Here is a 27,969-nt window from a genome sequence, read left to right on the forward strand (position 1 = left end):
ACTTGGGGAGGAGGTGAGCTTGCAAAACTCCCGCATTGTTACTGTAGCTGAAAATATTACAGACAAGGCAGTTTGGGCCTATTTTAGCTAAAAAAACCTTGGGGCCACCCCGACCACTTTAGGGGGCCCAGCAGACAGGCCACCCAGGTCCCCGCAGGGTCCCCCGCCTCGACAGCAGTTCCCGGACCGCGCGGGAGGAGGCGCCGCCGGCGGTGGGGCTGGGGGACCTGGAGGGACTAGTTGGCTCGCGCCGCTGCGCGTGGTGACGTCAGAGCGGAAGCGCACGCTGCGTAAAGCGGCCCCGAACGCGGCGGTCACGGGCACATCCGTCGCGCCGAGGACGCTGGTTAGTTTCGCTCCGGGTTCCGGCTGCGTCGGGCGTGCGTGCAGCTCGCGGAGACTATGGCGTCCGGGCCTCACCCGACAGCGACCGCTGCCGCCGCCAGCTCGTCGGCCGCCGCCCCCAGCGCGGGCGGCTCGAGCTCGGGGACCACGACCACGACGACGACCACGTCGGGAGGGATTCTGATCGGAGACCGCCTCTACTCGGAAGTTTCTCTCACCATCGACCACTCGCTGATCCCGGAGGAGCGGCTGTCGCCCACCCCGTCCATGCAGGATGGGCTCGACCTGTTTAGCGAGACGGACTTGCGCATCCTGGGCTGCGAGCTCATCCAAGCCGCCGGCATCCTCCTCCGCCTGCCGCAGGTCGGTGCTCGGGCCCGGGCCTCCGGGCGCGCCTCTTCCCCCCGCTCCCCCCCCTCGGTATTCCCTTCCCACCAGGTGCCGGCAAGCGGGGAGGGGGGCCGGAGCGGGAATGGCCCTCTCGGGACTTTTCTCACCGGGTCCCAGCCGGAGCGGGGCGGGTGGGCGGGGAGGCGAGGCTCCCTCGGTGCTCGCGGTGGGGAGGGCCGGGGAGCGAGCGGCGGCACAAAATGGCGGCGGCGCCTGGTGCGGGCCCGCCTGACCCTGGCGCTTCCGCTCTTCTCTCTCGTCTGCAGGTGGCGATGGCAACGGGGCAGGTGTTGTTCCATCGGTTCTTCTACTCCAAGTCTTTCGTCAAACACAGTTTCGAGGTAAGGACGGCGGGGGCGAGGGGGAAAGGATTTCTCCACCCGGAAATGGGGGGGTGGGGGGGGCGGCGCTAGCAGCGAGCTCTCCCGGAAAGAGAGTGGTTCCTTTGGGCCTGGGTACCTGGTTCTCACTCCCCCGGAAGTGGGGGCTTTCGGAATGTGTTCCAGGGCCTAGAATCCAGGAAATGGGTCCCGAGCCCTCCCGTCAATAATTAGAATTTTCAGCCGAGTTCGAAAGCCCTGTGAGACTGGGCTTGATTGACTCTGTATTCAGAACGGAGGGATTAATCAATTAAAATAATTCACAGTATTAACGTGTCCGGGAAGCTTATGGCTCGGGAATGTCATCTTAATTTTATTTCACCAAAGGTTGTCCTAGTTGTGTCCTCCTAAAGTGTTTCCAGCAGAATAAGTTAGTTAGGTTTTGGGAGGGGCACTTTTTCCGAACGGCCCGGGATGGAGCCCTCATCTAACAAGGTTTCCTTGGATCGTTCTTTCAGATTGTTGCCATGGCTTGTATTAATCTTGCATCAAAAATCGAAGAAGCGCCCAGAAGAATAAGAGACGTGATTAATGTGTTCCACCACCTACGCCAGTTAAGAGGAAAAAGGTAAGATTGGCATGATTGAGCACAATATCTCTCGCTGCTACTGTACTGTGCACACCAATCATCAAACCAAAACATTCTTTCCTCTCAAGTTAAAACCCATGCACAGGAAAACTTATTTAGGTGTTGAAATTCACATAGGAGCACACTGATACTTAATAACAAAAAAACAAAAGAAACAAAACCAAAAACCCCCACAATTAACCAGCTATCTGAAGTTTGTAGAGGCAGTTGCATTTATGGACAATCCTAACAGTGCTGTGAAGCAGTCCTGTGGCTTAAGATTAAACAAGAAAGGGAATGCGTTTGGCTCAAGTGTGAGTGTATCTGTAAGTTGTTTCTCCCCACCCCTCTCTGGAAGACTGAAGGCTGGAAGTTTAAACTGCAGTTCAAGTTCATAACGTGGCACAGTTTTGTGTAGATTGTTTCTCTACTCGGAAGTCCCAGTTAACACGTTATCAATTGAGGTTGGCTTTTGTTAAGAGTACTTCATCATTGAACTACGATATACCGGATCTGAAAGGACTGCAGGATGATAAAGTTTGAAGTCAAAGGGATTAAACAGGTATTTTGTCTTGGTCAGATAAGTCCCAGTTAGTGGGTTAGAAAATTAACTCTTGGTTGATTGGGTTATATTTAGATAAGGCTCGTTTAATTTCTCTTGTAAGAAAATAGAGACCAAAAGAGTGCCTTATAGGTGTTGTGGCTACATCATAACACTTTATGTGGACTTACATGTTCATGTGAGCAGTACCAGAAATTTTAGTTGCAGCACTTCGGGTGACTTCTAGTCCATGCTGCAGAAGGAGATAGCTGGAATAGATTAGGTCTTTTCACTTTTTAAGAAATTATGATGTTAGGAGTTTGAAAGGAAGTTATAAAAGGATTTTAAGTTGTTTTGGGGATTGGGTGTTGGTTAGTGCCAACTTAGTATCCTACCTGAGTGTTTCTTAATCAGCTGAATCTGTAGGTTGGCATAGTAGAACTGTTCAGAGACAAGCAAATAGAAAAGTAACCTTAAAACGATTAGTTAAAAAGTCTGAAACATTGCTCTTCAGATAGTTTTCACATTTTTTTAGTTTTCTTTTTTTTTTCTGCCATCTTTCCTCATTCACCCTAACCATATCCAGGGATAGACTAATTTTTTATTTCATTTTAAAATATCTTTTAGCTTCTTGGTGAGGAATTCCTGGAAATTGGGAAGATTTCAATTTGGTATTTAGTATGGTCTGAGCTAACATTTACATTTAGATATCTCACTGATTCTTCAGGGTGTTTAAAACACACTAATAACAAGGCTCTTCAGTGAAAGGATTCTATGCTGGTTTAAAGGAAATAGCTTTCTGTTACTTTTTGAACCATTGAGCCAACTCTTAACACTTAATAATGATTATCTACTTTGAACTTTTTCTGTGAGCCTTAGAGCATTCTTTCTCCATTTCAGAGAGTAGTTCTTAACTATAAAAATCTTGGAATGTAAAACATTTCACCTGACTTTTGTTTCTGTAACTGGTTTTTTGGGGGGGTCACTACAAAGAGACTGATTTTTGTCTCGATCTTAGAAGTGACTAGCATGAAGTTTAAAAGGAGTTGTTAATTGCATGGAAGCCTTTTTTTTTAAGCAGGATGTAAAAGTGTTTCTATGCATATTACAAGTTTACTCAGACACGTAACTTGTATATGTTATTAACTTCAACTCTTTTTTCCCTTGCAACCGACTATACAGCGACCAGCTACATTTACCAAAGCCTGGGTGATGTGGAGTGGTACATAGCGATGAAGCTGTCGTCATGGCAACAGTGAGTGAAGTATGGAAAATCCCCAAGGAGAAGCCAGTGCTCTGAGAATAGGTCACTGGAATCGGGGACTAACAGGTTGGCCACTGCTGAACCATTTAGAAAAACTCCTGTTTCTTGTTATAAGCTTTAATCTTTGCTGTCCAAGTTATTATAACTGTAGCTTAATATTTTCTTTTCATAGATTAATGTCATTAGAAAGTATTGTCAGTATTAATACTTCAGTTGGTAAAATAATGTCAGGTTATTTTAATGTTATTTATTTTAATGAAGTTTATGAAAGCCTTATTGTAGTGTGAACTAGAAAATTACAAAGGAGGAATCATTTCTGTAGCCTTTAGATACTGTTTTTCAGTCCTGGCTACACATTAGAATTACCAGGTGAACTTTTAGAAAGTACCAATGCCCAAGCCACATTCTGTATTATTTGACTGTTTCCCCCTTTGATTTTTTTGGTAGTTTGGTAATTGTCTTTTAAACTCAGAATAAATGGCTGAATTTAATAGTTTCCAATTATAATTTGCTTTTGGGGTGGCACATATTCACAGCAAATTAGGGTTTTCTGTGGTTTCAAGGAAAGGCTCAATAAACGTGTAATTTACAACTTAAAAAGACAAGACTTGGTTGTCTAAAAAAAGACATCTTCAGACTGGTGCAACCACTCTCATTGGTACATATAGTGTGGTATTTTCAACATGTATATAGTTCATGGATGAAAGTTGGAAGGGTCATAAGTCCAGCCTCCATTTGCAGTTTTATTTTATGGCTCTAATGGTGGCCTTCATTTTGTTTTTAAACACTGCTAAAAAAAAAGAATGTTCCTTTGAAGTCGTATTGCAGATTTCTGTGTATTGAGCAGGAGGAGTCTGCCTCTTTGTAAACTATGGTATAGTTCCTGAAGAACTAGTTTCCATACTACATGAGTGAAACTTAACCATGTTTGCATCTCCTGATCCTAATTTCTTTTTCTTTGAGGTATATTTGAACTAAATCATGCTAACGGAAAAATAGTTGTCCTAAGAGGGCAGATAATAAACTTACAATGGTCAAAGCCCAAGATTTCCTATTAAGACTAAATTTGGAAATTGTTCTTTTCATATAAATTAATTTGAAAAGTATGACAAACTTTAAAGCCGGGAAGGTAGAGTTAGATTTGGTTGTTAGTTGATAACAAATTTTTTTCTCTCTCTTAATAAATGATTCCTTTTTTAAGAGATTTTTTAAAATGCCACCTCTTCAAACTTTTATCAGAAAGGAGATTTAACATAATTGGAGAGGAAGGCATTCTAGCAAACTTTAATTCAATTTAATGTGCTTATTGCTACAAAAAGTATTAATTGATACTATGTTAATAAAAAGAAACCACTTGCTTAGACGGTTTTCTTGAACCTTTACTTGCTTATTTATCCGAACACATTTTTCTCCTATAAAATATAAGTTGTAAATTACACATTGAGCCTTCCTTGATTTGTGAGATAAAACCAATTCTGCACAAAAATGAAGATGTTAGATTATACACCCACAAAGTTAACTTTGAAAACTGTAGGTATTAGTAGGCCTAAGCAAAAAGTTGAGTATGTAGTTGAATTAATAGTGGATGGTGGATTTGGTTTCCTTAATCATTTGATGTTATTGGAATGTTGACACCAAAATAGAGGGAAAGTAAAGATTGTGGCAGAGTAGATGGAAAATAACAGTTGGTTTAAGCAGAATTGATAATTAAGCCTGATTTACTACCAGGGAGTAGCCATAATTTGAACAAGTATTTAGCTGGTTAATTACAAGAAAAATGAATTTTAACAGAATTTGAAGGAAACTTTTAAAGCAAGCTTAGTAAGATGTATAAATGAGTTTACTCAAAAAAAAATGGGAAAGGAGACAAAACTGCTTTTATATGGTTTCTAATGGTGCAGTTTTGCTGTCCCAATTGCAGTGGATTAAGAGTTAAAGTTCTGGATGCCACTATAACATGGAAGGTCTCCTTTCTCCTAATGCCTGTTGAGGGAGACATTAGTCTGAGGTGGCTTTAACTTCTAAATTTCCTGTCATGATGAAACCTGAAAAATAATAAACCTTAAGTTCTTTGAGATATGCTTTCATGTATACATTTATTGGTCTTGAGGTAAATTTGATTTTTTTCCCCTCCAAAGAATAGTTAACTTGTAGCCTATTGTCCTAATAAAAATGGATTCGTTGATACTATGTTAGAAATCGGCCCTCTCCAATTGATGGCCTCATTCCTCACACCTTTTATGTCTGTAATAGGAATTGAACTGAGTGAAGGCCATTTTCAGCATTGTTAATCTTAACAGCTGTTTTCCATTTTGTCAGCTTGCCAGCTTTTGTCTTGTTTAATACAATTTGATTTAAAAAAAATTGAAATACCCTAGCAAGCATTCTAGTTTTCATCATTTTAAATGTGAGAAAATAAGTCATTTCTACTCTGATAACATGTCACCACAGGGGTAGTTAATGTGGCTTTTTTCACGTTGTTATCTAATTTTCAAGTGGATGTATTTAAATTGGTTTTTGATTTTAAAGTGTTAGCTTACATTTTTCTGGATTTGCTGTGCATGGTAAAAGGAGTTGTGAGTTGGGGTAATGTTCAGAATTATTATCTTTTTAAAATAGATGTTGTGTTCTGCTCAGGGCAGAAACTCTTGAATCTTTTGGCTGATAATTGAGTATGGGGAAAATATTTAAATATCCTACACATATATGTATATATCATGTAATCAATATTTTTAATATCTTAACAAAAAAAATATTTTTGTTGGTTCAATCTAAAAATGTATCAAACAAAGGACACTAGGACATTTTATGGGCTTTTAAATGAAAAGTCCAAGTCTTGACAAAAAAAATTCTTAGTAAGAAGCTAATTTTGAACATAAGCTTTAAATAAAAGTAAGAAACCGGTTTTTCATTTTAAGACTTAAATAAGATAGTCTTTTCGTTGAATGTGCTGTTTCTAAAACATTGAGCCCCTGACTGATAGATAGCCTTCTGCATCATAACTTTGGAAGCTATCAAACTTGAATCTGGCACAGAGACCTTGAGTGTTGTCCTGGTTTCCTCATTATGGTCCTCCCTTCTCTTGCATTGCTAAATATACTGCCTAATAACTACAACTCAACCAAATTTAGGCATGGTTTTTATTGATCACTTTGAATTTTTAATCTGATTTAATTTTATAAACTATTTTGGTAATTGAACTAAATCTTTAGTTTCCAGATTATTTTCTTTAACAAAAATAGAATCTTAGAACAATTTGCTTAAACAAATTGCCCATTTGCGGGGGAAATGTGGATTAGCTACCCAATATTTTTTCCCTTAATTTTAATTTTGGCCATAAAGTAACCAAGAGTTGATATTTTATAAAATGAGTAAAATCACTATAATCTTACAAGGTCTTATAGTAAATATTTTCAGGAGCACTTTCATTTTGTCAGTGCAGAGAGTCTGGAGACTAATGAGATTTGTGATAGCTGTCACTGACGTTAAGCAACATATATTCCCAAAGTATCCATATGAAATAACCAAGGATAAATACAAGAGAAGTAGAGTGAATTATTTCCATTGCAGGATTGAGTTAGTTTCTATAGGAGTTTAGTCTAGAAAGTATATATTTATTTAGCATAACTTGGACAGCACAAGATTAATGCCTTAACTTGTTTGCAGGAGTTTAAAAAGCTGGTTTCTGTTGCCAATAGTTGGTTGGAAGGGAAAACGGAGATGCCACAAATAAAAATTTTTGGATGTGCAAAACAGTTTTGATTTTATTTCTTACAAACTATAGGACTCCAAGCCCCCTCATCCTTGATCAGAACTACATTAACACCAAAAATCAAGTTATCAAAGCAGAGAGGAGGGTGCTAAAGGAGTTGGGATTTTGTGTTCATGTCAAGCATCCCCATAAGGTGAGTTATAGAGTACAGGAATTGTATTCGTAAGTATTAGGGTTTTCTTAAACTTTATTTTACATGAATATATGTTTGTATTTGAGAGTTCACCTTGGTTTTTAAATGCAACCTTTTAGATTTGAAATTTATCAGAAAAACGGGAGTCAAAAAGACAGGTTTAAAACTTTACTGTTGTGTAGACATTGATAAGTTCTTTTTGCCTCTATGGTTAACCCAGTTTTCCCTACCTAGAAACAGAGTTTATGAAATAACTCATTCCAAGGAATAAATTCTATATATATGTGGGTGTGTGTATATGCACAAAAAAGTCTGGCATGCTACCTGTTGTGCATAGTAAAATGTTCAAGCTGTGTTGGCTGCTTACTGTTATTGTTTCTGAATGTTCAAAGGTTTCTCTAGCAAGTCTTGGCTTGCATGTGGCTGATATAAGTAACAACAAAATAGTTACAAGAATGGGTGCCCTGAAAGCAGAACTATCTGCAATAGAAACTTGTCTCTGCCATTAGCTGAGTAACCTTGGCAGATATCTCTGTTCTTAGATTTCACAACTCTAAAGTTGTAATAGAGGTCCTAAAATACCTCATCTGAACTGAGGCAAAGCTACTTATATATAGTGTGATAAACTTCACTATAGAAACATTCAGTGTTTGATACTTACTATCCAAGTATGCCCACTTGGAGTTTTACAATGTATCATGCCCATTGTATACCTATTAAAACAGTGTTTGGGTTTGGGACACGCAGAGTTGTATCTTGGGAAATTAAATGCTATAATCTTGTTTGTAGGACACAATGCCTGCCACTTAGTATTCATGAAAAATTGTTTTTTATTGAAATAACTCCCAATTTTTTTCCCTGTATAATCTTGAAACATTTTTAAACAATTTTTATGGAATCTAGTAGTATAATAACCCACATTGATTTAGATACATTTTAGATTGGTCTGTATTATTTATGTAGTTTATAGAAGAATTAAAACTTGAATCTAACATTTTCAGTTACTTATATGCATTGAACTCTGTACTCTGAAAGAACCAATGTTGTGCTAAACTGAGTTTTTTTCCCCTTGTCCTTCAGATCATTTTTATGTATTTACAAGTCTTAGAATGTGAACGTAATCAAACCCTGGTTCAAACTGCCTGGTAAGTTGTTTTGTTTTTTTTTACATTTTTTTCCTAGTCAGGAAAACAGAAGCAGAAATAAAGTAAGTTTCGTTTTCCCTTTCCAAAATAATGAGATGAGTTTCTTTTGGTGCTTTTTGTTTTTTTGTTTTTTAATCAAAAGGTAAATAATGCTTATTTCTGCTTCCTGTTTTCTTGGCTTGACTAGTTATTTTTAATGGAGAACTCAATTTAACTTTGTTCTTTTTTCTACTCTTTAATTAAAGGGTAGTCCATGATGGTAAGTCATAGAACTCTGCCCTCTGCACTTCAGCCCATGACCTCAGGATGGCCTGATTGGCTGCCCTGCTCTCCAGCCAATCCAGTGCAAGCTCTCATCCGAGATTCACTGAAGTGGTCCATATCCATCTGGCAGCATCTTCTAGTTCTGTCGGGGTGTCAAAAGGATTTGTATATTTGCTTCTAGAAGTAACTATTCAACATGCCTATGTATTGAATGTATACCTGTAACTATCAAAATGAATAGTTCATTTTTGATTGTTATCCGACCATTATGAATTAAGTGATTTTTTTTGTTAGGAGTTTGACTAGATTTCAGTTTTCAGTATGTATAGCATGAATTCTAACAAAGGAAGCTACAACTTATAGCTTAAAGTGGGCACCATTTCCATTCTGGATGAATTTCTAGCTGCTGGGCTATTGCAGACAATAACAGAATTAAGAAGTACTTGATTTTTCAAAGCACTTTATAACTTGGACTTTTGAGATGCAGATATGTGATTTGGAATGCTAGCTTATTTAAAGGTAAAGTAAAACAAGGATTTGTGGTCCAGACATAACTACTATCTCGACACAATAGGTGTACAGGACTTAATTTTATGTTCTGGACTTATGACTGCCATGCTTGTTTTGGATTCAGTAAATACTAGTAATAGAAAAGTTTCACTGCTTTTATAAAATGCATGACATTTTTAATATATGTTCTGTAAAACAGATTTTAGCAGTTACAGTAAGGATTTTTAAGAAACAACCTTGTAGTTTAACCTTTTAAACAATTTGTAAAAATTTTTTCAATACTTCAGGGATGTTGTGGGGAGGGTTCACTACTTAAGAAATGAAGCAGTTTATTAGCTGAAGTAGTTAATTGCTTTTCTTTGTACTTAGTCACCAAAAAGGTATATAAACAAGGCTGTTTTATATATTTATTGCTCTTCACTTCCCTGTCTAGATTTTCTGAAGTACTTAGTTTTCTTAATATAACTTGGTGAGTGCTTACCTTTTTACCCCTGTCACAGTACTTTGAATTTTTTGAAAGAACTTGGTTGACACTGCTTTTCATTGTGGATAAAGGAGAGATGGTCAATAATTAATGGCTTGAAGTATTGTTGGAGTGGTTTATCATTTCTGAAACTAGTTATTCAGAATTGACTTTTAAAGCATTTTCATAAAAATATAGTTTTAAAATTTTACATATATGTTCTACTTAGAATAATAGAATTATTTTAAAGGAATTTAGTCAGGAAAGCTGAAGAATTGTTCTAGTGTTAAATTCTTATCTCTCTGATTTTTGAGTTAAGAATTGTTAATTTGTTAGAATATGAAGATATAGATATAAATATGAGAAGAAAAAAGAATAAAGTAGATTGAGTCTCCAATTTTATGTAAGCTTTAGAACTGGTTTATGTACAGAGCTTATGATTAAAATATTTTTCAGGAATTATATGAATGACAGCCTTCGAACCAATGTATTTGTTCGATTTCAACCAGAGACTATAGCATGTGCTTGCATCTACCTTGCAGCTAGAGCTCTTCAGGTAGGTTTAGATAGCCTGTTTTGTTCTGTGGGATAAATTAGTCCTCCTAATAAAAAACAGTAAACATTTGATCTAAACCACTCTCTTTTCACTGTTTAGATTCCATTGCCCACTCGTCCCCATTGGTTTCTTCTTTTTGGTACTACTGAAGAGGAGATCCAGGATATCTGTGTAGAAACTCTTAGGCTTTATACCAGGAAAAAGGTAATTCTGTTTACTCGTGTTTGTGCTAATACTTTCTCAATGCTAACACTCTAAACTGTGAAGGAGAGATACTAACTTCATTTTCCTCCAATAGCCAAACTATGAATTGCTGGAAAAAGAAGTAGAGAAAAGAAAAGTGGCCTTACAAGAAGCCAAATTAAAAGCAAAGGGATTGAATCCTGATGGAACTCCAGCCCTTTCAACCCTTGGTGGATTTTCTCCAGCCTCTAAACCATGTAAGATTTATTCAGAATTGAAATGAGGTGGCCACTGAAGAAGGTGTGTGATTATTAGAATGCTTTAGCATTTATCATTTGCAAGGAAACGATGTTAAGAAGCCATTATTATTTTCTCTTGACAGTCAACTGAAGACATACTTGAAAGCGTGATACTTGAATTATATGTACGAACAACTTTTGACCCTCTGTTAAATCCAGTGATTAACATGTCTTTATTATGTTTGTTTATTTAAGCATCACCAAGAGAAGTAAAGGCTGAAGAGAAGTCACCTATCTCCGTTAATGTGAAGATGGTCAAAAAAGAACCTGAAGACAGACAGCAGGCTTCCAAAAGCCCTTATAATGGGTGAGTATACTTGAGTTAGAACTGGCCCCAGGAATCTTATATGTGATTAATTTCTAACACACTAAATATGTAACTAATACACTGTTTTGTTTGTTTTGTTTTGTTTTTTGAAGTGTAAGAAAAGACAGCAAGAGAAGTAGAAATAGCAGAAGTGCAAGTCGATCAAGGTCAAGAACACGATCACATTCTAGATCACATACTCCAAGAAGACAGTAAGTAAATATTCTCTTAGAAAAAACAATTTTATTTGGAGTGTTTAAAAAGTTATTCTTTAAAAAAAAAATTGAACAAATTAGGTGTGAAAAAATTGTCTTTCTGTCTGATTTCAGTTAGAAAATTGACTTTCATTAATCACTTATTGGTTAATAAATCAACCATAGCCAAAGAATTTTCTAATTAGCTTTATAATTAGACTAGAGGCCCGGTGCACAAAAATTTGTGCACTGTGGGCGGGGGGGGGGGGGCAGGGTCCCTCAGCCCAGTCTGGGACCCCTCGGGGGCTGACCACCTGCTGGCTTAGGCCTGCTCCCCAGGGGGATTGGACCTAGGCTGGCAATCAGACATCTCTCTGGCAGCCCTCGGGGCATGTCCACTTGCCAGCGGGGAGCAGACCTAAACTGCAGTCGGACATCCTTAGCACTGCTGAGGAGGCAGGAGAGGCTCCCACCACCACCGCTGTACTGGCAGCCATCAGCCTGGCTTGTGGCTGAGCAGAGCTCCCCTATGTGAAAGCGCACTGACCACCAGAGGGCAGCTCCTGCATTGAGCATCTGCCTCCTGGTGGTCAGTGTGTGTCATAGTGACCAGTCTTTCTGCTGTTAGGGTCAGTTTGCATATTACCCTTTTACTATATAGGATAGAGGCCTGGTGCACGGGTGGGGGCCGGCTGGTTTTCCCTGAAGGGTGTCCCGGATCAGGGTGGGGGTCCCGCTTGGGTGCCTGGCCAGCCTGGGTGAGGGGCTGAGGGCTGTTTGCAGCTGGTCACACCCCCTTCAGGGTGGGGGTCCCCACTGGGGTGCCTGGCCAGTCTGGGTGAGGGGCTGAGGGCTGTTTTCAGGCTGGGGGGCAACTGAAGCTCCCAGACTCTCCTTTTTCTTTTCTTTTTTTTAAATTCTGGGATTTATTTACTTTCTATAATTGAAACTTTGTTGCCTTCACTGGCACTCCCAGCTCTGAGGCGGTAAGGCTGGCTAAAAGCAGGTATCTGGGATTTGTTTAGCTTCTATAATTGAAACTTTGTTGCCTTCACTGGCACTCCCAGCTCTGAGGCGGTAAGGCTGGCTAAAAGCAGGTATCTGGGATTTGTTTAGCTTCTAATTGAAACTTTGTTGCGTTTGGAGCTGTTGCTTTCGGAGCTTAGAGCCAGGCCACTGCAGGCAGGGAACCTTGGCTTCCTCCATCACTGGAGCAAGCCAGCTGCCTGCTCACTTCAGCTGCGTGGCTGCCAGCCACCATCTTTGTTGGCAGTTAATTTGCATATCTTGCTGATTATCCAGTGGGAAGTGTAGCGGAGGTATGGTTAATTACCCTTTTTGTCTTTTATTAGATAGGATCGTGGCTCTTCTTAACAAATGGGAAATACTTAATAAAAAGCATAGCTGTCTAGAACATCCTGTAAAACTTGCTAATTACTCTCCTTGGCATATAGACATTATTTACATTTGTTTAAGATTTGTCTAATATAGGCTTAAGGGAAGGTAGTGAGGGGGAGAAATTTAATAAAAGCCTTCAGTCTAGCCTGTTGTCAATACAGGCCTGATAGTTTTGTTTTGAGCACCACCAAAATAATCTGTTTCCAGCAGAAATTGAATCTAAATCTCAAATTTTTATTGTCTAAGTTATAATAATAGGCGGAGTCGATCTGGAACATACAGCTCGAGATCAAGAAGCAGGTCCCGCAGTCACAGCGAAAGCCCAAGAAGACATCATAATCATGGTTCTCCTCACCTTAAGGCCAAGCATACCAGAGATGATTTAAAAAGTTCAAATAGACATGGTCATAAAAGGAAAAAGTCTCGTTCTCGATCTCAGAGCAAGTCTCGGGATCACTCAGATGCGGCCAAGAAACACAGGCATGAAAGGGGACATCACAGGGACAGGCGTGAAAGATCTCGCTCCTTTGAGAGGTCCCATAAAGGCAAGCATCATGGTGGCAGCCGCTCAGGACATGGCAGGCACAGGCGCTGACTTTCTCAGTTGAGCCTGCATCAATTCCTGCCTGGTTTTGCTTGTCTACAGTGTGATGTATGGACTCATAATCAAAACATTAAAAGCAAACTGATTAGGATTTGATTTCTTAAAACCCTCTAGGTCTCTAGAAACACTGAGGACAATTTCTCTTGAAAAGAACTATGTTAATTTTTTTTTTTTTTTTTTTTGCACATTAAAATGCCCTAGCAGTATCTAATTGAAAACCATGGTCGGGTTCAATTGTACTTATAGTTGTGTATTGTTTATTGCTATAAGAACTGGAGTGTGAATTCTGTAAAAATGTATCTTATTTTTATACAGATAAAATTGCAAACACTTCTATTTAAGTGGTTATTTGTTTAAATGATGGTGAATACTTTCTTAACACTGGTTTGTCTGCATGTGTAAAGATTTTTACAAGGAAATAAAATACAAATCTTGTTTTTCTAAACTGCTTCAAATATTTTATTAAATAAATTATTTAAATGAGCAGAATCTTAATAGTAAAATGACTATACTGATTTTCTAGCAAACCTATTCTTAGCTAGTTTCAGATTATATAATTCTTAAGTCTTCCCTGTATATATGGAAAAAGAAAATGGGAGTGTAACATTAAATGATAAGTCAGTTTTAAGTACTATTTCTAAAGTGAACTGTCCTGCTGAACACACCCAAACTTTTAACATGACAGTGAGTCAGACCCAACTATTGAGCTTTAAAGTTCATTTATTTATATATTTAGTGATTTTTATCTAGGCTAGGATAATTCAGTAATGAGGTGAGGCCCTCAGAACCTGGTTGGCTGATAAAGTAAAATCTGGACACAAAAATGAAGTTTTGAAAATGCCATTATTGTGTATCCAAATGAATATTTTTCAAATTACTTATATTGAGAGTTACTTTCCCAATATTTTGGAAGTGAATTTAGAAATTTTAAAAGGCTGTAATAAAATATTGCAGTATTTCATAGTTACACTAGAGGCCCAGTGCATGAGATTTGTGCACTGGGTGTGGGCGGGTGTACCCCAGCCTGATCTGTGCCCTCTCCCAGTCTGGGAGCTCTAGGCGCACATCCTTAGTGCTGCTGTGGAGGCGGGAGAGACTCCTGCCAGCCACTGAGCACCAGCCTTGAGCCAGATTCTGACTGAGTAGTGCTCCCCATGTGGGAGTGCACTGACCCCAGGGGGCAGCTCTGGTGTTAAGCGTCTGCCCCCTGGTGGTCAGTGCGTGTCATAGCAACAGTCCTGCAGTTCAGTCAATTTGCATAATACCCTTCTATTATATAGGATTAGGTTTTTCATTAACGTTTTTTCACCCATCTTGGTTACTAATCATCTATATGTGGCTCCAAATGATTTGTTGCAGTTTCAGAAAATCACATACACCCACAAAGAGATGAAGACTTAATGCCATTAAGGATTATTTTTTTTTTAGAAAGTTACAGCTGAGGAGGATTCCAAATTTTCACCAGTGGCTGGCAATAGGGCTGGAAAAAGTAGAAAGCCTCACAAAGCAGCTACATTGACAGAAACAAGATTCTTTTGGATATAAAAATGTTGGGTATGCCACTTAAATACGTTCTGTTTCTAACTAAAAACTAATACAGCCTAGCATGAATAATTTTTGAGAGGGTAAAATAAAGAGTGTTTTACATGTTCTAATATTTCTGTAGAGCTTAAACTGCCTCTAAGTAGTGAACAGTTTGTTTCCTTTACATGACAGGCATTGAAGAAGGGCAAAGGCAAATGTCAACAAAGGTCCTGTTTAAGAGATTAATCTTTTTCTTTTAAATATATATATATTTCTTTATTGATTTCAGAGAGGAAGGGAGAGGGGGAAAGAGAGAAACATCAATGATGAGGGAGAATCATCGATTGGCTGCCTCCTGCACACCCCGCACCAGGGATCAAGCTCACAACCCGGGCATGTACCCTTGGCCGGAATCAAATCCAGGACCCTTCAGTCCGAAGGCCGACACTCTATCCACTGAGTCAGACTGGTTAGGGCAAGAGATTAATCTTGAATTCTCAATTGTGTCTTAAGTTTTTACCTACCTTCTTGTTTTGAAGTAACTATGGATGTGTGAAATTCACTATTAGAAGATGGGAGATGTGGAGGGTACACCTGCATGGGGGTTAAGGTTTATATGTCAGTGGTAGCTGTGCCAAGGATATCTTCCCCTGTGCCCTAATTTTTGTCTCGTGCTATTAGTTTTCTAAGTTCTTGTCAAGAGGTTTACAAATTTACACCTCTCTACCTGAATTAAAATATATTTTTTTGGAAAAATAAGTTTAAACTTTTATGCTGGGAAATACCAAATAGAAGTAGTAGAGTACCCATTTCTCAGCTCCAAAAACACAGATCAAATCGTGGTCAGCCAGCCTTGATGATACCTCACCAATTCACTGCTCTACCTCCTGCCCTTATTTGGCAGAGAATCTCAGATAAATGACTTCATCCCCAAATATTCCAATTCAAGAGGAAGGTAAGAACTTTAAACTTAATGATAGTACTTTTATTATTATTTAAAATGTTAACAGTAATGTCTTACTATTCAGTTAGGTTTTCCTTTTTAAAAAAATACATTTTTATTGATTTCAGAGGGGAAGGGAGAGAGAAACATAAATGACTAGACAATCATTGATCAGCTGCCTTCTGCACGCCGCCACACTGGGGATGGAGCCCACAACCTGGGCATATGCTCTGACCTGGATTCAAACTGCAACTTCCTGGCTCATAGGTTGATGCTCAACCACTGAGCCGTGCCAGCCGGGCTCCTTATCTCTTAATGATTTGTTTTTATAATTGGTTTGTTCAAATAACATCTATATATGTGGCTTTGCTTTTAGTCACAAGATTCTCCATTTTTTTACCGTGTAATTTAAAGAATTGGATCATTTGTCTTGAGGAATTTTCCATATTCTGAGTTTGCTCATTGTAACCCTATGGTGTCACTGAACATATATTTTTTGTCCCCTGAATTTTAAACTTATATATTGTAAGTCTGCATCAAATTTAGGTTTCAAAACTTTTTATTGGTCCACCTTGACAGCCTTGTATATATGTTCCCCAATTGTATCTATATGTTCTTATACCTTTGTTTCCTACTATGGCTGTAAACCTAATGCATATAAGCTGTTGTTTAGTATTTGTTTTAATGACTTCGATCTTTTTCTTTTCTTTTTTTAAAAAATTATTGATATTAGAGAGGGGAGAGATAAACATCAGTTTGTTGTTCTACCTATTTATGCATTCATTGGTTGCTTCTTGTATGTGCCCTGACTGAGGAATCAAACCCACAACTTTGGCATATTGGGGTGACACTAACCAACTGAGCTACCTGGCCAGGGCATGATTCTAATTCTTAATACAATTCCTTTAATGTTATAAAATGTTACTTTTGTCCTTTGCAATTGGTAGCTTTTTTGTTTGTTAATCTTCACCCAAGGATATTTTTCCCATTGATTTTTAGAGAAAGTGGGAGTGGGAGAGATAGAAACATGGATGTGAGAGACACATAGATTGGTTGCCTCCTGCTCATGCTCCGACCGGGGCTGAGGATTGAGCCTGCAGCTGAGGTACATGCGCTTGACTGGAATGGAACCCATGGCCCTTCAGTCCGCAGGCCTATGTTCTAACCACTGAACATACCAGTTAGTGCTACAATAGTATCTTAATCCTTCAGGAAGACCAGTGAAATTCCTAATCAGTTTTCCATTTTAAAACAAAATGATCATAAAAATGAGTACCTCTTTATTGAAGTTCTAAGTTTTGCTTTATAGTGCAAGTAATGTCACTGTTACCATCAGAAATTAACCCCATTATTAATGCCCACAACCTGCATCAAGTCTCATTTAAAAATTTAAAGTTAGCTTTCAGGAAAGTTTCCAAAAACAAGCTAATTTTTTTACTAATAAGTATTTGTTGTCCTAAGAGCTATTTCTTAATTCACTTTGGGCTGTAAAAAATAATTATGAAGATTGAGGGTTTTTTTTTTTTTTAAATCCAGATTGTTAGGAATCATGTTAAAAGCACAGGCATATTGAGAGCTTAGTTTACTCTAGAGACAGAAGGTACATGGGGTTTGATAAGGAAAACCATCACTTAACCCACTGGGAAAATTGGAAGGGGCAGAGCATTCATTGTGTGGACCTTGATCCCCTTGTATCTCATAGAGTAGCTATTTGTGTGGCTAGAAGTCACAGCTTGGCAATATTTGTAACCATTTGAACTTGGTCTGTTTCTGGGATGAAAAAACATGGACTTTCATGTCAGCTCAAGTCATTCCTCTACTAAGGTAACTTGGCAAGTCATTTAACCTCTTGTCTGCAAATTGGTCCTTACCTCACAGTATTTTGTATGGTATGTGTATTAGACAAATATAAGGCAGTTCTATTTTCACCTTTGCAATCCAAACAATTCCTATTAGAAAACATCCAAGTATTGCCTGGCCAGTGTGTTCAGTGGTTAAGCGTTGACTAGTGAACCCCATTAGGGGGCATGCAGGAGGCAGTTGATCAATGATTCTCTGTCATCATGGATGTTTCTATCTCTCCCTCTCCCTTCCTCTCTCTAAAATCAATAAAAAAGATACATATATAAAAAGAAAACATCCAAGAACTTAAGATTTAAATTGTTTCCTATAGACACAATTCTAAACACCGCTGTTTCAGAATGCTACTTCAGATTAGATCTGATTTCTCAACAGTCTGAGTTTCATAAAGCATGGCAGTATTGGGCACTTTGATTCCAGGTGTGCTCTTGACCTTTCTGCTTTTGTCACCTCTGCTCAGTATAATTCTAACCTAGTTCTAAGTACAGAAGAAATTCCTACCCCGCCTGCTTTTATATGTCATCAAATTCCTTCTCCCTGGATCAGCTATCACCTCAATAATATGTGTAGTAGCATTTCTATCTACAATTCTCCAGACAATAGCTAATCTATTTAAAAACAATCACCTGTTGCTCTAATAGATAAACTTGATGGTTTCCCATTTCACTGCATAAAATACAAACCCCTGACTCTGGCTGTTTGTGAGCTGACCCTTGCCAGCCTCTTCCATCAACTAACTTCTCCCTTAAATTCCCAGTTGCTATTCTCCATGGTAGGGATGCTCTTCCCCCAAATCTTAGGTGATAGCATCATCATTCTAGTCTCCACTGTAAAGTCATGTCTCCAAAGAGGTCTTTTACAGTTGGCCAATATGGCTCAGTGCTTGAGCTTTGACCTATGAACCAGGAGATTGTAGTTCAGTTCCCAGCCAGGTTGTGGGCTGGATCCCCAATGTAGGGCGTGCAGGAGGTAACTAATTGATGATTCTCTTTTATCTTTGATGTTTCTGTCTCTCTCTCGCCCTCTCAGAAATCAATTCTAAATAATAAAAGGCTAATATGCAAATCAACCAAACTGTGGAATGACCGGTAGCTATGATGCTCACCGGTTGCTATGATGACCACCAGGGGGCAGACGCTCAACGCAGGAGCCAGGCTCACGGCTGGTGAGCGCAGCGGCAGTGGCGGGAGCCTCTCCCGCCTCCACGGCAGTGCTAAGGATGTCCAACAGATGGCTTAAGCCGTCAGTCGGACATCCCCCGAGGGCTCCTGGACTGCAAGAGGGCGTAGGTAGGGCTGAGGACCCCCTCTCCCCAGTGCACGAATTTCGTGCACCAGGCCTCTAGTAAAAATATAAAACAAAGAGGTCTTTTCCACTCTTAACTAAAATAAGCCCTTTTAGACACCCCATCTCACTCTATTCCTTAGCATTAATTTTTTCATAATTCTTATCATTATCTGAAATTATTTTAATAATTGACTTTCTTATTCATTAGAATGTAAGCTTTAAAAGAACAGCAGGAATGCAGTTTATTCACTATTGCATGCCCCTTCACCTAATCCTACAACAGTGCTTTGCTGGTATTAGGGTATGCAATCAATATTGAGTAATGAATTTCACATACCACTAATTTCTTGACACTTTTAAGCCCTCCTCACTCTTTCAAGTGTGAACAACTGCCATTCTAGGTACCTGGAGCTCACAGTCTAAAGGGGGTAGATCAAGCATGTCAAACTCAAGGGCTAACATGGGCCAAATAAACAAGGTTTAAGTTTATGTGGGCCACAAAAAAAAACCCAAATCTTCAATTTTCATAGAAATGTAGATTTATTTTGATAGAGACATGCTGAATACAAAGGACTGAAATAAATGAGTAATCGTTAACATAAAATAATAGAACATTTTAATAAAAATTAATATTTTTTCTTGAACGTTAACTTACCAGACACTGAATAACTGCATAAATAAGCCTAACACAAATAAACCTATTTTCCTTGTTCTCCAAAAGCGAAATATTTCCTGTTGCACACACCAAACAAGTCAGTACAAGACTAATGACGTGGCAGTTGGCTGCTAAAATATTCACTGCTAGTATTAGTGGAGAGAAATGGTGCACCTGCGCCTAGGCGCATAAGGGAAACGATGCAACACGATTACAGTAATCAGTCATTAGCAAACGTTGTAGTTCATTATTAACAATTATGTATAACAGGATATTGTAAAAATTAAGTTATGAAATTTTTATTAAAATGTTTTTTACATACCATTATATTGGCTGAGCCGCAAAAATACTCGTTGTGGGCCGCAAGTTTGACATTCTTGGGGTAGATAGACATGTAAACAACAGCCCAGGAGTAACAAGCTGGTGAACCAGGAGCCAAATCCTAGCTTGTACGTGCTTTTGGATTGTGCAATGTCTGTTTTAAATGAGCTAGCTGCTAACATTTTAAAATTGGAAATAGTAATACAAAGACCTAGACTTCCAGCTTCTTTTTAAAAATGAGAAGACATGAGATCTACAGTCAGCCCCTCAAGGCAACGATTGACTGGCCCCGAGTAGCCCCAGGTTGGGGGTGTGCACTCCAGTTCCTTCCACTCCTTCATAATCGAAACACTGAAGGCAAGTGTCCATTTGCATTACCAGTGTGCTGATAAGGGTATTTTTCTTGAGTAATGATCCTTTTGTTTAGTGATGTTACCTGCCTGGCCCTTGCAGTAGACCCCTGACATCTCAAAAGACAATCAAGACTTAATGAACCCCTCATCTGTGAATGTGGTATTGTGTGTATAGCTCCTGGGTCAGTTAAAAATCAAATTGGTTCTTTGCCCTATATCTCCTAGTTAACCGCAATATAATACAGTTAACGTTTTCAAACTGTTAGAGTAGGCAGCAAGGTAGATAGGAGCTGGGAGAGGTGGTAGGTAGGGCTTGGAGGGGATACATGTGAGATGAGACAAACCAAAAATAGACAGTGGAGGCACCAGGCCCCTGTGTGAGAAGGACAGATGATTCAGAGCCCCTCCAGGATGTGGTCTACCTGGCGGCATAGCATCTAGGAGCCTCTTATTTTTGGCGGGTGCTGGGGGGGTGGGGGGGAGTGTGGTGGAAGAAGGAGACGGGAGACTTACTGAGGGGCGTTCCAGCCTAGGGGAATAAATCCTCTGGACTTCCAAATAGCGTGGCACTTTATTTGGTTTTGGCCAGCTGAGTTGCCTCCTCAGGTTCTGAGTGTATTTCTTCCTACAAATCAATACTTGCCTGCTTTTGCTGTTATTTGCTGTTTCTTGTTTGAATTTTTTCCTGTAAGTAGGACAAGAACTGGGGGCACAGAGTACTGTCTCTGGCCAGAGACCACCCCAACCACTGCTGACAAAACTGGCATTTCTCCCTCGAGCAGCTCTTGCATAGCTGGACCACTTGCAGAAAAACTCCACAAATGGACTTCTCCTGTTTTTATAGAGACCACTAGAGGCTCGGTGCATGATCCTGGCCAGGGGGAGGGGCCTGGGCAGTTGGTTGGCCGACCAGCCCCTCCCCCTGGTCAAACTCCAGGTCGAACTCCTGGTGGAGGGGACAATTTGCATATTAGCCTTTTATTATATAGGATATGACACATCAGATCTTTGTGCAGAAAACAAGACACATCATAAATCTAAGCCACCAGGAGGTTTAATATTTCACACTAAATTATAAAACTAATTTTCTGCTCAGTATTTATTATTTTCTCGGATCTTATCAAACAGACCAAGTTTATTCACTTGTTAATTATTGCAACATAGAGTAACAGTGAACAGAGCCATGCTGAAATTTATGAGCCAGGCTCTCAGTTCCTAGCTGACCACATTTTATTCACAGTTAATATTAAGAATCAGCAAATTAACTTGACTTATTCGAAAAGAGTCAAATTGCAAATGTTAAATGTCTACTATAATTGCGTGTAACCTGATGTGGGCTGTCATGGAAGCGATCTACCTAGAATAAGTGAGTTGTGGAAGAAGTGAGCCAACTGGGCTGTTAGGGCTCAGGAAACAAGTTACAGAGGCCAAAGAAGGGCCTTAGGAGCTTAGGAAGAAGAAAGGCAGAGAGAATGCAGGTAGGGGAGGAGAGTGGGAAAGGCTAGGGTGTTCCAGAGAGAGAGTGTGTGCACCTGGGGAATGAAGGGGGTGGGGAACGAAGGGGGTGGGGAAAGCGGTAGGCTTGAGAGACAGAGAGAATGAGAATATGAAGTGAACATTTAAAAAGAACTTTTATTTTGAGATAATTTCAGACATGGAATAGTTGCAAAAATAGTACAAGGAACCTATATATTCTTCACCCAGATTCCCCAAATGCTTAACCACACTTGCTTCATCACTGTCTCTCCAAATATCTGTGTGCGTATACGTTGTGAGTTTTCTGATACCTTTGAGAGTAATAGGTGGTCAAGATGTCCCATTACCTCTAAGTATGTCAGGGTATGCTCCCTAAAAACAAAGACATTGCATTTCCACATGACTTGCATTTCCACAATGTAATTATCCAAGTCAAGAAATGAACATATTGACTAAAACTATAATCTATTGGCTTTTTTCAAATACTGCCAATTTTCCTATTAATTCCCTTTTCTGGGCCAGGCTTCAATCTAGAATCACATGTTGCCTTCAGTCAGTCTCCTTTGATCTGAAATAGTTCCTCACTTTGTCTTTCATGACCTTAACATTTTTGTTTGTTGTTTGTGGGAAGTTTATTTTCCCCAATATTAATAGTTTAATAAATTTCAAATCTCTGAGGAAACTGCAAGAGTAGCACAACCAATACCCTTATATTGATTACCTAAGATTCATTAACAGTTAATATTTTGCTACACTTGCTTCATATCTATATCTATCTATCTATCTATCTATCTATCTATCTATCTATATACTAGAGGCCCGGTGCACAAAAATTTGTGCACTCGGGGGGCAGGGGGGGGGGGGGTCCCCCAGCCCGGCCTGTGCCCTCTCGCAGTCTGGGACCCCTCGGGAGATAACGACCTGCTGGCTTAGGCCTGCTCCTGGGTGGCAGAGGGCAGGCCCAATCCCTAGGTGCAGCCCCTGGTCAGGCTCAGAGCAGGGCCAATTGGGGAGTTGGGGCGCCGCCCCGTCATGCACAGAGCAGGGCGGATCGGGAGGTTGCGATGCCACCCTCAGTCACGCTCAGGGTAGGGCCGATTGGGGGGTTGGGGCACCGCCCCCTGTCACACTCAAGGCAGGGTCGATGGGGAGGTTGCGGCGCCACCCCCTGTCACACACAGAGCAGGGCCAATCAGGGGGTTGGGGCGCTGCCCCCTGTCGCTCACAGAGCAGGGCCCATCACGGGGGTTGGGGGTCCATACCCTGTCACTCACAGAGCAGGGTCAATCAGGGGGTTGAGGAGCTCCCCCCTGTCACACACAGAGCAGGGCGGATCAGGGGGTTGGGGCGCCGCACCCTGTCACACACAGAGCAAGGCCCGTGGAGGGGGGTTGGGGCGCCACCCTCTATCACCCACAGAGCAGGGCCGATCAGGGGGTTGGGGCGCCGCCACTGTCACACTCGGGGCAGGGCCGATGGAGAGGTTATGGTTCTACCCTGTCACACACAGAGCAGGGCCTGAGGGGGGGCGGGGGTTGGGGCGCCGCACCCCGTCACACACAGAGCAGGGCCGATCAGGGGGTTGGTGCGCTGCACCCTGTCAAACACAGAGTCGCAGGGTGATCAGGGGATTGGGGAGCTCCCCCCTATCAGGCACAGAGCAGGGCTGATCAGGGGGTTGGGGCGCCTTCCCCTGTCATGAACAGAGCAGTTCGGATAGGGAGGTTGTGGCCCCGCCCCCTGTCACACACAGAGCCGCAGGGCGATCAGGGGGTTTGGGCGCTGCCCCCTGTCACGCTGATCCCGGTGCCGGGAGGCATATTACCCGTTTACTATATAGGATAGAGGCCTGGTGCACGGGTGGGGGCCGGCTGGTTTGCCCTGAAGGGTGTCCTGGATCAGGGTGGGGGTCCCCACTGGGGTGCCTGGCCAGTCTGGCTGAGGGGCTGAGGGCTGTTTTCCCGAAGCGGGTGACTGAAGCTTCCAACCACTCCTTGTTTTCTTTTTTTTTTTTATTCTGGGCCAGCTTTCGCTCTGAGGCCTCGCCGCTGAAAACATCGATACAATGTTGCTAAAGCCCGACTGAATGAAAGCTGGTTTCTGGTGTTTTGTTTATCTCCTTATTTGCAACATAGTATATAGTTTCTTAGAGTTGCAACTGAGAGGCCGGAAAGTGAGGCGGGGAACGTTCGAGTCTGCAGCAAGCAAGCCTCATGTTCGCTTCCAGCTGCCTGGCTGCCGGCCGCCATCTTGGCTGACAGTTAATTTGCATATACTCACTGATTAGCCAATGAAAAGGGTAGCGGTCGTACGCCAATTACCATGTTTCTCTTTTATTAGTGTAGATAATTGATCCAGCGTGTGAAATCGCATGGCCCCGCCCACCCACGCACTGCCCTGCCTTGACACCCTAACCTCTCCACACAGAGCTCCAGCACATCTGGCCCTGCCCCCGGCCCCTTCAGCCTTCTCTGGCCACTTCAAGCCCCGCCCTCAGCATCTCAAGTCGCCTCAGGCTGGTCCCACCTCCTCCGGGTGCCTCCCCGCTTCCACCCCATCTCGGGAGCAACGTGGGGGCTCCACCCCGCCATGCATGCAGCCTCCTGCTGAACGGTCATTACAGCATGAGGGCGTCACAACCATTAGCATATTAGCTCTTTATTATATAGGATGGATATATATATATATAATTGTTTTTTTAACCATTTGAGTTAACATTACCCTAAATATTTCAGCAGTTATTTTGTTGGTGGGGCCAATGGGAAGGAATCCCTTGAAGCTATGTCTTATGTCCTTTGAGATGAACATTTATCCTATATCCTTTGAGATGTCCTTTTTCACTTGTGGTACTTTCCAAAAGATTCACACCATTTGTGTGTTCTCCAGAAGTGTCTAATGAGAAGCCCATGGGCTTTCTCATCAGGACTGGCTTTAGAGGGATGAAATGACACTGCCAATGTACAGGGCTCCTCATGGCTGTAGTTTCCTTTTGGTGTAGGACAATGCATGATCAGTTCCCATCCTATCTAATAAAGATGGAATATGCAAATTGATCGTCAGTTTGCGACAAAGATGGCGTTGCCCACAGCCAATAAGGAGGGAATATGCAAATTAATGTGACAAAGATGGTGGCAGCCCGCCCAGAGTGAAGGCGGGAGGCAGCTCCTGGCCCTGGAGTAAAGGCGGGAGGCGGCGGCCAGAGCAAAGGCCCATGTCCTGGGTGCCGGAGGGAAACCGGTGCTGGCAGCCAGGGGAAGGAAGGCCTATTCTTGCACAAATCTTCGTGCATCGGGCCTCTAGTACTCCTATAATCTGCTCTCTCCGGACAAGAGCCTTTTACTAGTAGTTTGCAGTACAAGACAGTCATAGTAAGTACTTGTGCCACTAGAGGTCACTGTTCAGCTACATGTAACAGAAGATCTTTCACTAACTCTCTCATCAGCTGACTGGCAAGCCTTATTCTGAATATAATAAAGATTTGTCTGTTTCCAAAGGACCATGAGTGTCTGTAGACACTCCCACTTAGGCCTCATTTAGGTCTTAACACAGGCTTGAACCTTTGATAACTCTAAAGGTACATGTCTTTGCTGAAGTTCTGCTGACAGAAAAATACAGACAGCAACCAACCCCTACTTCACATATGATAAGCATTATGTTCCAGGTGCCATTCTGTTTCATATATATATAACATTTAACATCTGTTTAAAATGCTATGGTAGGGGGGAAGTCCGTGAGGAGTTGATTTCACATACGTCGTACGTAGATGAGCCAGGATTGAAACCCAGAGCCCATCCACTTACCCACTACCTTGTGTATCCATCAGCATGGCTTTGCTGGAGTCCCATTGTAACCCAATCTTCCCATATCCAAGCCTGGGATCCCTGTCCTCTTTATAAAACGTCCACGTAATGAGATCTGAAGTCGTCAGACGTCTTTTCTCCATGGCAGTGGGTGCTGCTCACCAGCTGTGTGCCCATGGGGAGCTTGTCCAGCAGGCATGCCCGTGCCACATCTCGGCCCAGCCTGCCCGCTGTACCTGCAAGCTGTCCACGCCCTGGATCGATCCCAGTAACCGCGTGACTCCACCTCCATCCGTCAGTGTTGTGCTCAGACAACCTGATCCCCCCCAGCTCCTCCCTGCTGGCGCCCTTGCTCTCTAGACGCAGTCATGGCTTGCTTTTGAAGTGGCTTCAAATTCAGCCCCATGGTACCTGGTAAAGTTTGAGCCCTTTCCTCCTTGGCAGGGGGTGGTGGAAGAAGCATGGGTCTTGGACTTAGATGGACCTGCTTCAGAAGCCTGGTCTCCCTGCTCGGTGCTGTGTGGCCTTGGGCAGAGTTGCTTAACTCCTCTGAGCTTAAATTTCCTCATCTGTGGGTAGACACTGATGACACTCCCCTGGCATGAATGTTGTGAGAATTCGTGATATACATAAAGGGCACTGGCACAGGGTAGGAGGAACTTGACCGATTTCACTATTATCACTTCCTTAAAGGTACAGCCCCTTTTCCACCAATCAGAAAAGCTGACCCTGATGTGGTATCCTCAGTGGATCTCGCCTTTTCCCCAAACACTGGTGCCTCTCCCTGCCTGTTCCTCTGTCATTCCTTGAGCAATGACAACTCATAGGCTGACAAGTGCCATCTCTTATCCCTGCCTTTCTCTAACTCGACTCCCACCAGAGCTGAGACTGGCCTTTATACAAACTCTTTGTAACCTGTCTTAACCAGGGACCCACAAGAGTGACTGCCCGGCAAATGACTGTTAACAGAGACTAATTGGAGTCATTTCACAAGTATTTATGGAGACTATTCACCCAGTGTTGGCAATGGGCCAGGCTCTGGGAACAGTGAGGTGATTAAAACCCACCCCCCACTGCAGGAGCTCCTACTCTGGCTACAAGTTTCTGCAAAGGCCTGGAGCAGTTCATGCTCCTTTCCAAGCATCTAGCTCCCAGGGGCTGGCTTTCTTTGTTGAGGTTGTCTGCTTCCCTGGGTCTCCAGGCAAAGGCCAAGTCCACAGCCCAGAGCCATGTCACCCTGGAGAGTACACAACTGGCATTCAGTGCCCAAGGACCAGGAGGTCATTCAGGCCCTCACAAGCTGGTTCTACCACTTGCTCCTTAAGACCAGCCCAGCAGCCCCTGCTCTCACAGGGGGAAGAGACGGTGAGTGCAGGAGCTGGCCCATGCTGTCCTCACCACGAGGGGACAGTGCAAGACTGCGGTAGCAGAGAACTCGGTCAGGGACAGGCCCCATGTGACTCACTCCAGCAGCGCAGTATCTGAATGATTTGTTCTTGGGTGGAGTGGATGAAAGGGGGAGGATGGGTCGGAAAAAATGAAACCATCTGTTGAATTCACAAGTTGCCACAAGTCATGAGTTCAACCAATGTTCAAATGACTAAGTATTTTTAGTGCAGAAAAATAAGGTAATTTGAGGGTTTCAGAAAGCAAGCACTGCCTGCAAACCCAAATGATAACTGAAGAAATTCTCTACATTAGCAAAAGTTTTACTCTTTCATTTGCAAAAACAGCATGACATTTTTTTTTTCCAGGAAAAGGAAGGCTTTAGAAATTTAAAAGAAACAGAGTTTACCAACTCAACCCTCTCTGAAACAGAATAAAGAACCTTTCCTCTTATCTGGGTTCAGAACTGGCAAGCAACCTTGGTGTGGGCACTTCATAAATATTCATGGTAATGCAAATGCGAAGATGCAAAGAGACCATTTTGCCATCTCCAGAATCCTTTTTTTTTTTTTTAAGTATATTTTATTGATTTTTTACAGAGAGGAAGGGAGAGGGATAGAGAGTTAGAAACATCGATGAGAGAGAAACATCGATCAGCTGCCTCCTGCACACCTCCTACTGGGGATGTGCCCGCAACCGAGGTACATGCCCTTGACTGGAATCGAACCTGGGACCTTTTAGTCCACAGGCCGGCGCTCTATCCACTGAGCCAAGCTGGTTAGGGCCAGAATCCTTCTGAAGTGCCTGTGATTGAAGCAGGATCTCCACTATACTTTGCAGATCTTGCACAAGAAAAAGCTCAGTTTGGCTGGTCACATGGAAAGAAACAGAACAGGAGCAGTGGATTAATCTGTCCTGGAGTCTTGGGTGGTGACTGTACTTACAGGGAGCAGAGCAAACTGAAGTAGTGGGTAGGATTTTTGTTTTTATTATTTTCATTTTTGTGTGTTTCTTTAATCCTCACCCAAGGATATGTGTTGTTGTTGTT

The 27,969-nt window shown here is 41.7% G+C and overlaps 1 protein-coding gene across 3 annotated transcripts; it reads left to right on the forward strand.

Annotated features, from left to right (window-relative positions):
- The first annotated feature begins 327 nt into the window (after positions 1 to 327).
- CCNL1 (cyclin L1) lies at positions 328 to 13,761 on the forward strand. 3 transcript variants are annotated; one of them, XM_070406927.1, is made up of 11 exons: positions 363 to 708; positions 1,002 to 1,076; positions 1,574 to 1,683; positions 7,273 to 7,393; positions 8,474 to 8,538; positions 10,232 to 10,331; positions 10,431 to 10,535; positions 10,630 to 10,771; positions 11,009 to 11,120; positions 11,234 to 11,332; positions 12,959 to 13,761. In XM_070406927.1, the coding sequence occupies exons 1-11, from the start codon at positions 403 to 405 to the stop codon at positions 13,305 to 13,307; spliced, it is 1,584 nt and encodes a 527-aa protein (XP_070263028.1). In that variant the 5' UTR covers positions 363 to 402; the 3' UTR covers positions 13,308 to 13,761. The 3 variants fall into 3 exon arrangements, with proteins under 3 accessions (XP_070263030.1, XP_070263029.1, XP_070263028.1); XM_070406929.1 differs by lacking the exons at positions 10,431 to 10,535; positions 10,630 to 10,771; positions 11,009 to 11,120; positions 11,234 to 11,332; positions 12,959 to 13,761 and adding an exon at positions 8,784 to 8,797 and having other exon boundaries at positions 328 to 708; positions 10,232 to 10,302; XM_070406928.1 differs by lacking the exons at positions 10,431 to 10,535; positions 10,630 to 10,771; positions 11,009 to 11,120; positions 11,234 to 11,332; positions 12,959 to 13,761 and having other exon boundaries at positions 329 to 708; positions 8,784 to 10,324.
- Positions 13,762 to 27,969: the final 14,208 nt, after the last annotated feature.

The sequence above is a fragment of the Myotis yumanensis genome, unplaced genomic scaffold (assembly GCF_028538775.1).
Source record: "Myotis yumanensis isolate MYYU_CA2020_CCGP unplaced genomic scaffold, mMyoYum1.0.hap1 SCAF_2, whole genome shotgun sequence".
NCBI classification, from domain to species: domain Eukaryota; kingdom Metazoa; phylum Chordata; class Mammalia; order Chiroptera; family Vespertilionidae; genus Myotis; species Myotis yumanensis.

Coding starts and splice junctions, on each gene's coding strand:
- CCNL1 (XM_070406927.1), top strand. CDS start 403: ATGGCGTCCGGGCCTCACCCGACAGCGACCGCTGCCGCCGCCAGCTCG. Junction 10,536..10,629: donor GGCTTTATACCAGGAAAAAG/GTAATTCTGTTT, acceptor TTCCTCCAATAG/CCAAACTATGAATTGCTGGA. Junction 10,772..11,008: donor TTCTCCAGCCTCTAAACCAT/GTAAGATTTATT, acceptor TGTTTATTTAAG/CATCACCAAGAGAAGTAAAG.